At 52.8% G+C, this 12500-nt stretch overlaps 1 protein-coding gene across 11 annotated transcripts in view; it reads left to right on the top strand.

The window, feature by feature from the left end:
• trpm3 (transient receptor potential cation channel, subfamily M, member 3) overlaps nt 1–12500 on the top strand; it is a gene marked incomplete at both ends in the record, with an annotated part of 160975 nt that overhangs the window by 78587 nt on the left and 69888 nt on the right. For all 11 annotated transcript variants that reach the window (XM_084457247.1, XM_084457245.1, XM_084457244.1 and 8 more), the window contains one exon: nt 10486–10565. In XM_084457247.1, coding sequence (XP_084313373.1) covers nt 10486–10565 — 80 coding nt within the window. The remainder of the gene's footprint in view (nt 1–10485; nt 10566–12500) is intronic.

Raw genomic sequence — 12500 nt, 5'->3', positions numbered from 1 at the left:
TCTGTGTCTGTGTCTGTGTCTGTGTCTGTGTCTGTGTGTGTGTGTGTGTGTGTGTGTGTGTGTGTGTATGTGTGTATGCGTGTGTGTGCGTGTGTGTGTGTGTGTGTGTGTCTGTGTCTGTGTCTGTGTCTGTGTCTGTGTGTGTGTGTGTGTGTGTGTGTGTGTGTGTGTGTGTGTGTCTGTGTCGGTGTCTGTGTGTGTGTGTGTGTGTGTGTGTGTGTGTGTGTGTGTCTGTGTCTGTGTCTGTGTCGGTGTCTGTGTGTGTGTGTGTCTGTGTGTGTGTGTGTGTGTGTGTGCACATGTGTGTTTTTACAGCATGTAGGCCGGGTTATGCAGGGGGTCATGATTCAGGAAGTGTTACACAACATGTTTAAAACATGCGGCGTTGTGGTGGTAATATGTGCTGTGTGTTTGTACGTATAGGAGAGCTTTCCAGTAATACTCAGCGTGAGTCTGGATCTCCAGGTAAGATCTCGGGGTGAAAGGCCTGTTTCATGTCTGTTCATGTGTAGCAGCTGCCATCATCCAGTATGGATGAGGCTGAGTCAAGAGCACTCCTCTGAAGCGGCCGGCCCTCCAGAGGCCCCAGATCCGACCCGACCGGGCAGACAGGCAGGCTGGAGGACCTGGAGACCCGGCCCAGCTCATCACTATGGATGGCAGGCTAGAAGGGCCCCACGGTTCGGTGGGTTCAGTGGCCTGGTTGTCTGGAAGTGGAGCCGTCTCTCTGCTAAGGTTGTGTTGGAGGAAACTGAGTCATGTATTCCTAATCACACAGAGCGAATCAGTCCAACCGCAGGCCCAGTCAACGCTCTATATAAAAGCCTGCAGGCCACAGGAGACCCGATGGGGGCAGAAGAGACGGTTGTCTAGTTGCTTCTTGGAGGAGAAAGGACCTCAGATTTACCTCTGGAAATGCACATTAAATCCATTCGAAACTTCATTAAAATGTAAAAGAAAATGAAGAAAAAAAACACAAAAAAACCCTCCAGGTCATCCCAGCTCATTACAAGTCCATTGGAGGTTAACCAGAAGAGCCTTTATCTGCTTGAACTGTACAATAACCGTCTTTCGCTGTCTCAAGCACGCACCTGAGGGGAGCCGTTTGTTGTGAGACATCCATTTAGCTGCATTTTGTTGACATGAGTGTGTAGTTTGGGGAACTGGGCTCGATCAATCACTTCACCTCACCTCAATTCACCTCACATCAGGGACGTGCTGGGACGGAAAAACAGCTGCGCGATTGGTCGACGGGGGAGGGGGGGGGGGGGGTTGGGGGGGTGCTGAGGTTATCCTAGCGGCCACCTGGCGGCCGACGGCCGTTATCGCCGGGCGGCCGTTCTGTGATTGTCCAGAACCTACAGACGGCCCTGCCTCACATGCAGAGGAACAATCTCAAACCCAGTCCCCGGGTTCTCGTCCCGCTGCGCTGCTGTGGGGGAGGTGATGTATGCGTCTGTATGAGAGCAGGTCACTCCTATAGGGCCAACGGGGCCGTGAGCCTGCGGCATTCCTCAGCCCTCATTGGCTCCCTGGCACCCCGACCTGACCTCCTCAAAGTCCAATCAGAAGAGGCTCGTCACAGAACCTACAGTATAGAACCCGGGTTCTAGTCCCCTGGGGAGATGCAGGGGTGGGTTGGACCGCCGGCGCCGCTCTGCCGTGTTCTCTGCGCGTCCAAACAGCCGTTCTTGTCCAGAACCGTAGTGAAGGTTGCTTACTACAGATTAGCCAGGCCTTGGAGGTTATTCTTGAACAGACCAACAGGTGATTTTTCCAGCAAGTTTCCCAGTTGAAAGATGCTGAGACAGCCGGTCTGTGGGCGGAGGGGGGGTTGGCTAGTGAGGTTAATGTGTCACGCTGCTCCTTTGTAGTCCTGCTTTAGCCTCCCCCCGTTCCTGGGCTCGTAATCCCGGGATTAGGCGGCCTCAAGGTAACGTGGGCAGGTTTTAATTAGTCCCAACAGTGGGGAAACTGAGGAAAATAATGTAATCGGCACTAAATTAAATCTTACTTACTAGAAAACACGCTCACTGGAAAATACCCCCAACCGACCCAAATGAGCATGCTCAAACAGTACAGTACACACACACACACACACACACACACACACACATCAGTTAAACATTCAGTACAATCCTACAATACAATACTACAATCGGGGAGGGAGAGTAGCTAGAGGCATGAAAGTCGTGCTTGTACACAAACACCCACACAGATACAATGCAGTAAAGTCCCACTACACACACACACACACACACACACACACACACACACACACACAAAGACAAACCCCACCAACACGTAGGACTAAATAAGCTTGTAATCAGGCCTCGTCTATCAGCGGGGTTCTGCAGCGTCAGGAACGTCACGTGCTGAGCAGGGGAGCCGAGTGCCCTGGCTGTGGATAGGAGGCTGAGGGTGTCGGGGTGCGTGAGTGCGTGTGTGTTTGTGTGTGTGTGTGTGTGTGTGTGTGCGTGTGTGTGTGTGTGTGTGTGTGTGTGCGTGTGTGTGTGTGTGTGTTGTGGACTGATGGAGATGGATGAATAGGTGAGTGACATGATGTCCTCTTTAATAGGGTTCCTTGCCAGTCATGCTGCTCTCCGGTGGAGCAGCTCTCTGACTGTGTGACAGGAGCCTGGCTGCTCCACACACACACACACACACACACACACACACACACACAGAAGGTCCACTGGGACAGGCGGACACACATGCAGGGTCAAACTCTGATGTGATGTGAATCGTGCCGATGCGTTACAATGTGTGCAGCAAACCCGTCTGGGAGAAGAGAGAATGAGTATAGGAAGCATGTAAGAATGATACCTTTTATTTTTTTTTACTCATCGTAATGTGAAAGTCTGCATGTCTGTGTCTCAGGGGTCCCCCTAGCTAGGCTTATATATACACACACACACACACACACACACACGCACGCACACGCACACACGCACACACGCACACACGCACACATAGACATTCCAGTGGACTCATAGGGCAACAGTGGCAGTGGTTTAGCCCTGAGGCTGGGGGGTGGACTGGTCTGGTCTGGTCTGGTCTGGTCTGGTCTGGTCTGGTCTGGTCTGGTCTGGTCTGGTCTGGTCTGGTCTGGTCTGGGTCTGCTGCCCAGTGAGAGCTGTGCCTTCAGTACCAGCGCTGCGTATGATGGGACAGCCACGGCACAGCGCAGCCTCACGTCCAGGTAAGAGTCTGAACTCTTCAGCCTCGTCATATTCTTCTAATCAGGCGTTTCAGCCTGGCGCAGTCCACGGTGGAGACATACACACACTGGTTCCGAATAGTCTCGTCTGAACTGAACATTTCTCTTGTAGATTCTGGCTGAATTTCCTTCCTGAATGTTTCTGTCTCACTGAGAGGTCACTGCAATGAGATCTTATTTGTGTATTCATTAGGGAATTAAGTGCTACTTTGCATTTGTAGAAAGAGTTGGCTTCATTTGAAGAAGTAGATGTGTTTTTTGCTTCTGCGCAAATTCCTCATGGCCAAGGCGACCCTTGACTTGTTTTGAATAATTTATGCAATTTATGTCATGAAATAGATGAGACAAAGAAAAAAAGTGCTTTTAAGCATGCAGTGAAAAGGCCACTGAAAGCACAAGAGAATACAAGTTATTTTTATGTTTCACTTTATATTAATTGTCTTACAAGTCAAATCAAATCTATAATTTGATGCAAATTTGATGTATATGTCTATTATATTAATTCATTCATTATTATTTCCCCTGTCAGAGCATTGCATTCAACCATGAAACCACTCTTCACAGACAGAAGGAAAGATAAGATACTTTCCCTCTAATTAACACACAGGGTAATTAAAAAGTCAACACTCTGTTTTGACAGGTAGTCCTGTGGCAGGCTAACTCCTGTAACAGTGACATTCCTCTTAACTGTGTCCTCTATATTCACTGTGACAGCAATTAACTGGACTTAACGGGGAATGTGTCTCTAGCAGAATGAAAGCACAGAAATGTTCAGATTAGGGAAATGCACAGCAGCCTAGATTAGGATTAGACACAAACTCATATTAAGACTTTTCCATATTGGTTGCAAATGAATTAGTCAATAGTCAATACCATTGTATGTCAACCAATAGAACAGGCTGAGCGATATCTGGAAAGAAGTCATAGTCGTGTTGTTGTTGTTTATTTGTTTGTTTGGAACTTTTGAACAAATACTGAGAGGCAGTTGGCTGGTAATTTGTCTGGCCCCTTTCCTCGGTCAATTATGGTAGATTATGGAATGATGGTAGCATGAAAGCACTCTCACTCACAGACAGAAAGAAAGATACGTAAGATAATTAATTTCCCTCTTATTTAACGCAGGGTGATTAACAAGTGCAGGTTTGATTTTGACAGATAATCCTTTGGCAGGCGAACTCCTGTAACAGTGATGCTTCTTAACTATATCCTCCATATTCACCGTGAAAATAATTGGACCGAGGGAAACTTGTCTCTAGCAGAAAGAAATAATAGAAATTGTCAGCAGGAGTGCTAATCCCTGGATAGGACCTTTATAACAGGCTGACACACACCTAACTATCCGCTCGCTTCCTCCCGTCCAAGACGCTTCCCGCTGTGCAAGCAGTCAGCCAGAGCACACACACATACACATACACACACACACACACACACACACACACACACACACACACACACACACACACACACACACACACATCTTCTCATGCCTTGGCAGACAGCGGGCGTGCACCCCAGTGATAATAGTAATAGTAGTAAGTAGTAATAGTGTATTAATGTAATATTCCTCTTTCTATTATATTAATACTTTCATTATCTTTCCCCTGTCAGAGCACTATATCTACATAGTCACTTGCGCAAAAGGTGCTAAATAGTGCTATATTTGATTCAATAGACAGGGGACATTTTGTTTGTATTGTGTCCAGGCATATTTATGAAAAAGATGTCATCCCTGTAAGTACAGTAGGCTACACTCTGCCACTGTCTATCTCCTGGTGTTAGTGAGCTGGTACCACGAAACCAGTCTATCTCCTGGTGTTAGTGAGCTGGTACCACCAAACCACACTCTTCACACTGTCTATCTCCTGGTGTTAGTGAGCTGGTACCACCAAACCACACTCTTCACACTGTCTATCTCCTGGTGTTAGTGAGCTGGTACCACCAAACCACACTCTTCACACTGTCCATCTCCTGGTGTTAGTGAGCTGGTACCACCAAACCACACTCTTCACACACAGAAAGAAAGAAAAATCATAAAATACATTCACACATACCCCTTATTGAACACACAGGATGATTCAACAGTTTTGTTTTGACAGCACTTAACCGGACCAAGTCTCTAGCGGAATTAAATAACAGAAATTCACAAATTATGGAAGTTCACGGCTGATTAAGTTCAGATTAGGCTCAAACTCTTATTAAGACTTTTCCATAATGGTTGCAGATGAGTCAATACCAGTATTGTACTGTTTGTCACTTGTATGTCAACCAATGGAACACGCTGAGCTATACCTGGGAAGAAAATCCTAGTCGTGTTGTTGATTGCTTGGGTTGGGTTTGAATACATACTGGGAGGCAGTTGGCTGTTAATTTGGTGCAGTGTTTATCTGGCTCCCTACCTGTGTCAATTATGGAAGAAGAGAGAGAGAGAGAGAGAGAGAGAGAGAGAGAGAGAGAGAGAGGGAGAGAGAGAGAGAGAGAGAGAGAGAGAGAGAGAGAGAGAGGGAGAGAGAGAGAGAGAGAGGGAGAGAGAGTGAGAGAGAGAGAGAGGGAGAGAGAGTGAGAGAGAGAGGAGAGAGAGAGAGAGAGAGAGAGAGAGAGAGAGAGAGAGAGGGAGGGAGGGAGAGAGAGAGAGAGAGAGAGAGAGAGGGAGAGAGAGAGAGAGAGAGAGGGAGAGAGAGTGAGAGAGAGAGAGAGGGAGAGAGAGTGAGAGAGAGGGAGAGAGAGAGAGAGAGAGAGAGAGGGAGAGAGAGTGAGAGAGAGGGAGAGAGAGAGAGAGAGAGAGAGAGAGAGAGAGAGAGAGAGAGAGAGAGAGGGAGGGAGGGAAGGAAGGTGTTGGTCTATTGTGGAGTCAGAACCAGGCTGTCAGACACCGTCTCAGATGCTGCAGCACGCCATAGCTCACACACACACACACACACACACACACACACACGCACACACACGCACACATGCAAACACACACACACCTTCTCATGCCCTGGCAGACGGCGGGCTTGCACCCCAGTGTTAGAACTTAATTAGCCAACGGGGGCGCTGGACATGTGCCATCTCATCACTCCATCTCAGCATCGGAGGGTTTGAGAGAGGGATAGTGAAGGAGAGAGAGAACGAGGGAGAGAGAAATGAGGATGGGAGGGGGAGCAGGAGTGTGTGATTGAGGTGTGATTACCTCATTATTTGACTGTCTTTATTATCAGGCTGTTTTGGCCTGGTGCTAGACGCTGGTCTTCCAGGAGCACGAGGACCCAAGCCGCTGTCAAAACCTCATCTCCTCTCAAACGGAGGGCAGGGATCTACTTTGTGCTCGTGCTGTCGGCGTATGAATACGCGGCCGCAGCCTGCCGTGGGGGGAGGTGGTAGGTCGGCAGGGCTGTGGAGGGGCAGCGGGGAGCGGGGTGGAGGTGGGGGTGGGTTTGGGGGCGGTACTGCGGCTCGCTGAGTCATCGCGGTCAGGTGGGACCGGCGAACGTAGCCCCCCTAACCTCCCCTGCCCCTCCCCTCCCCCCGGGCGTCCGAGGCTCGGGTTCCCCAGAGGGATGGTTAATCACAGGACGCCTGGTGTCAGGGTAAGTGTGCCTGTGTGGGGTGCCGCCCCGCCCTGCGCAGCCCCAGGGGGTGGGATGTCGGGGAGGGGGGAGGGTTGGGGGGTGGGGGTTATCGCCGGTGGCGGCGGCGGCGGGGTTTGGCGTGCCGCGGGCTGACAGGGCCAGCCAGGCGGACGGAGAGCGTGTTGTTCTTGCTCTCGGCGAGGGGGGTAAGCCCTGTACAAGCAGGGGGGCGCTGGGACGAGGGGAATGGCAGCTCTCCCAGAGTGAAAGGCGGAAAAGCCCCCCCCCCTTTTGTTGAGAGCGCCGGCGCGTCCCCCCGCTGCGGTTTAGGGAGTTGGGGTCCGTCCCCGTCCAGCCCCACCCCGTGTGTCTGTAGTTGTCCCGTTTCTGTCCTGTCGGGTCGTTGGTGGGGGGGGTGGTGGGGGGGGGGGGGGGGGGTGAGAAAGGATGTTCCGGACGCCCCTCGGTTACGCACCATCCCCCGCAAAACACCTCACGGCGACAACCCTGGACTTCCTGTTCCTCGACGGGCTGAGGCGACCCCTATTAACAGGAAGTGATGTGTGTATTTTTCCTTCCTGGTTTCATTAGTTTGGCGAGCTGAGACTGACTCGTGAGCTAGTCTGTATCAGAATCACGATGTTTGTGTGTAGATTTGCGTTTTTTTGATGACTGAGTGCACGTGTGTGTGTGTGTGTGTGTTTGTGTACCTCTTAGTACCTGTTGTATTTGTATTTAGCTATTCTTGTACAACTAACTTTGACTTTACTCGTAGTCATTTGATTAGAAAGGAGATACACTCATGAGTTCTGAGTAGTAGTAAACTTGACCACCGATTGTTAAATGCAATTATTGTAAGTCACTTTGGATAAAAACATCTGCTGAATGTCTGTAATATAAATGTGTATGTGTGTGCGTCTGTGTGCATGCATGTGTACTGTGTAATGCCCTCATGTGCCTTTCTGCTGTTCTGTTCTGGCTTTGGCAGGGTAATTGTCTCAGTCCAGCAGTAGACATGACCTCAACACATCCAACACACACGCTTCGTTACCATTGGCTCACATCTCTGCTGGAATCCTGAGGAAATTAGGAAGTGTTCCATCAATCAATCAATCAATCAAAGCTTTATTTGTATAGCTTATTTCATACCCAGAGGCAACACAATGCGCTTTACAGAGAACAAGGGAGGTGGGCATACGACCCACTCTCTACATATTCCAGAGGGAAGCAAAAAAACAGTAATCACCCGGGGGCCAGATAAGTGAGCTGTAAAAATTCTTCCCTGACCCCTCTCAACAAGGCGATCGAGCAAGCTCCTGGAGTATGTTTGTCTACCGGCTAAGAACATTTATAGAGCAATAAATAACATTAAATTACATTTTCAGAGTAAGAGAGGCTAATAACATCATAGGAGAGACATGGCAAACACTTGTGACATGACCTCAACACATCCAACACACACGCTTGGTTACCATTGGCTCACATCTCTGCTGGAATCCTGAGGAAATTAGGAAGTGTTCCATATTCACGTAGTCCACAGGAACCGACCGGAGAACCGCAGATATCTGAGAGAGTCCAGCAGAATGTACCGCCTGAGTGAACGTGCAGTCACACGATGGTTCACACCATTCCTGACTTCAAACTCAATAGGTGCTACAGTTCTGCCCATGTATGTTTTTGTACATGGATTAGCATAATGTGGTTAAGTGTGTGTGTCTGTGTGCGCGCGCGTGAGTGTGTTCGTGTGCGTGCGTGTGTGTGTCAAGACTCAAGAGTGTAGCTCTGTATGTTTTACACACTATATTAATGTCTACGATTATGTACGCAACGAGGCATTGCCCAACTGTCGGGCTTAGCATTTCAATTCACCAGAGTGTATCATAGGGAAGTGACTTGAGTAATCCCTCAGGGACCGCATGCCTCTCTCTTCAAGATCTCTCTATTAGACCAATAAACCCCTGGGCGGTCGTGTGGCCGTGCCGCTGCTCTGCCCCATTCTAATGGAGAGTGTTTGTGGAGGCGAGAACGCCAGAGGCCCTCTCCCCAACCAGAGAGCAGGATAGAGAACGCCAGGCCCTCTCCCCAGAACGCCAGGCCCTCTCCCCAGAACGCCAGGCCCTCTCCCCAGAACGCCAGGCCCTCTCCCCAGAACGCCAGGCCCTCTCCCCAGAACGCCAGGCCCTCTCCCCATCCAGGGAGCAGGATAGAGAACGCCAGGCTCTCTCCCCAGAACGCCAGGCCCTCTCCCCAGAACGCCAGACCCTCTCCCCAGAACGCCAGGCCCTCTCCCCAACCAGGGAGCAGGATAGAGAACGCCAGGCTCTCTCCCCAGAACGCCAGGCCCTCTCCCCAGAATGCCAGGCCCTCTCCTCAGAACGCCAGGCCCTCTCCCCAGAACGCCAGGCACTCTCCCCAGAACGCCAGGCCCTCTCCCCAGAACGCCAGGCCCTCTCCCCAGAACGCCAGACCCTCTCCCCAGAACGCCAGGCTCTCTCCCCAACCAGGGAGCAGGATAGAGAACGCCAGACCCTCTCCCCAGAACGCCAGGCTCTCTCCCCAGAACGCCAGGCCCTCTCCCCAACCAGGGAGCAGGATAGAGAACGCCAGGCTCTCTCCCCAGAACGCCAGGCCCTCTCCCCAGAATGCCAGGCCCTCTCCCCAGAACGCCAGGCCCTCTCCCCAGAACGCCAGGCCCTCTCCCCAGAACGCCAGGCCCTCTCCTCAGAACGCCAGGCCCTCTCCCCAGAACGCCAGGCCCTCTCCCCAGAACGCCAGGCCCTCTCCTCAGAACGCCAGGCCCTCTCCCCAACCAGGGAGCAGGATAGAGAACGCCAGGACCTCTCCCCAACCAGGGAGCAGGATAGAGAACGCCAGGCTCTCTCCCCAGAACGCCAGGCCCTCTCCTCAGAACACCAGACCCTCTCCCCAGAACGCCAGGCTCTCTCCCCAGAACGCCAGGCCCTCTCCCCATCCAGGGAGCAGGATAGAGAACGCCAGGCTCTCTCCCCAGAACGCCAGGCCCTCTCCTCAGAACACCAGACCCTCTCCCCAGAACGCCAGGCCCTCTCCCCAACCAGGGAGCAGGATAGAGAACGCCAGGCCCTCTCCCCAGAACGCCAGGCCCTCTCCCCAACCAGGGAGCAGGATAGAGAACGCCAGGCCCTCTCCCCATCCAGGGAGCAGGAACGATGGGAGAGCCTCAGATTTAGGGTGGTTGACTGAACTATTATCCGTACCCAACTGTTCTCTTCGCGGCTCTCTGTACAGAACGGTTCTCTTTCCTGTATCGATCTGCGGTGTGCTTTCAGAGAGTGAGTGGGAACTCGTTTGTGTTGTACTTCTGTGTGTGCTTTATTTGAAGAGAGGTCTGTGTCAGAAACGGCAATAATAGGGTCTGGACAACCCTACGCTTTCCATGACCGGTCTGCCAGCCGTCTCTGTGACTCCATAGACCCACCCCTGTCTGCCCCCCACCCCCCTCCTAACCCACCCCTGTCTGCTCCTGCTAACCGTCTGCCCCCCACCCCCCTCCTAACCCACCCCCGTCTGCTCCTGCTAACCGTCTGCCCCCCACCCCCCTCCTAACCCACCCCCGTCTGCCCCCCACCCCCCTCCTAACCCACCCCTGCGTGCTAAAAGCTCTGTCAAGTGCGATGTGAGTGAGTTTGTGAGGGAGCGATGACACTGAGCACTCTCTGTCCTCTGTTCTCTCCCCAGGCACAGAAGTCGTGGATAGAGAGAGCCTTCAGCAAGAGAGAATGTGTTCATATCATCGTGAGTGCCAAAGACCCCCATAGGTGAGTGACGGCGGCAGGTGTGCGAAGTTAGACTCTTACATCACACAGCCGATGTAGCAAACCAGAGCCTAGTGTGAAATATAAACTACTGTATTATTCTCCCTCGCCTTCCTCTCTCTCTCTCTCTCTCTCTGTCTCTTTGTCTCTCTCTCTCTCTGTCTCTCTCTCTGTCTCTCTTTCTCTCTCTCTCTCTGTCACGCCAATGTTATGGAGATCTGAGCTAGAGTGCCCCTGGGTGATGGAGTGAAAGTATAATTGCGGTGGCGCAGCCCCAACCGCCCCCGCCCCCCCGCCCCCACACCCCCAACCGCCCCCAACCTTATTCCAGCGCTACGGTGAAGCCTGTTCGTTAGGGTAAACCTGTTTGTTAGGGTAAACAGAATTAGCATGGCTGCAGGGGGGGCTGCAGAGGGGAGGGAAATGAAAGGTTCTCCAGGCAGACAGACAGGCGGACGCACAGACACGCTGACACACAGAGACAGACAGGCGGACGCACAGACACGCTGACACACAGAGACAGACAGGCGGACGCACAGACACGCTGACACACAGAGACAGACAGGCGGAGGCACAGACACGCTGACACACAGAGACAGACAGGCGGACGCACAGACACGCTGACACACAGAGACAGACAGGCGGACGCACAGACACGCTGACACACAGAGACAGACAGGCGGACGCACAGACACGCTGACACACAGAGACAGACAGGCGGACGCACAGACACGCTGACACACAGAGACAGACAGGCGGACGCACAGACACGCTGACACACAGAGACAGACAGGCGGACGCACAGACACGCTGACACACAGAGACAGACAGGCGGACGCACAGACACGCTGACACACAGAGACAGACAGGCGGAGGCACAGACACGCTGACACACAGAGACAGACAGGCGGACGCACAGACACGCTGACACACAGAGACAGACAGGCGGACGCACAGACACGCTGACACACAGAGACAGACAGGCGGACGCACAGACACGCTGACACACAGAGACAGACAGGCGGACGCACAGACACGCTGACACACAGAGACAGACAGGCGGACGCACAGACACGCTAACACACAGAGACAGACAGGCGGACGCACAGACACGCTGACACACAGAGACAGACAGGCGGACGCACAGACACACTGACACACAGAGACAGACAGGCGGACGCACAGACACGCTGACACACAGAGACAGACAGGCGGACGCACATATACGCTGACACACAGAGACAGACAGGCGGACGCACAGACACGCTAACACACAGAGACAGACAGGCGGACGCACAGACACGCTGACACACAGAGACAGACAGGCGGACGCACAGACACGCTGACACACAGAGACAGACAGGCGGACGCACAGACACGCTGACACACAGAGACAGACAGGCGGACGCACAGACACGCTGACACACAGAGACAGACAGGCGGACGCACAGACACGCTGACACAGAGAGACAGACAGGCGGACGCACAGACACGCTGACACACAGAGACAGACAGGCGGACGCACAGACACGCTGACACACAGAGACAGACAGGCGGACGCACAGACACGCTGTCACACAGAGACAGACAGGCGGACGCACAGACACGCTGACACACAGAGACAGACAGGCGGACGCACAGACACGCTGACACACAGAGACAGACAGGTGGACGCACAGACACGCCGACACAGAGAGACAGACAGGCGGACGCACAGACACGCTGACACACAAAGACAGACAGGCGGACGCACAGACACGCTGACACACAGAGACAGACAGGCGGACGCACAGACACGCTGACACACAGAGACAGACAGGCGGACGCACAGACACGCTGACACACAGAGACAGACAGGCGGACGCACAGACACGCTGACACACAGAGACAGACAGGCGGACGCACAGACACGCTGACACACAGAGACAGACAGGCGGA

This window comes from Borostomias antarcticus, assembly GCF_949987555.1.
Source record: "Borostomias antarcticus genome assembly, chromosome: 23".
In the NCBI taxonomy this organism is placed as follows: Eukaryota; Metazoa; Chordata; class Actinopteri; order Stomiiformes; family Stomiidae; genus Borostomias; species Borostomias antarcticus.
This window is presented reverse-complemented; position numbering and strand designations above follow the sequence as displayed.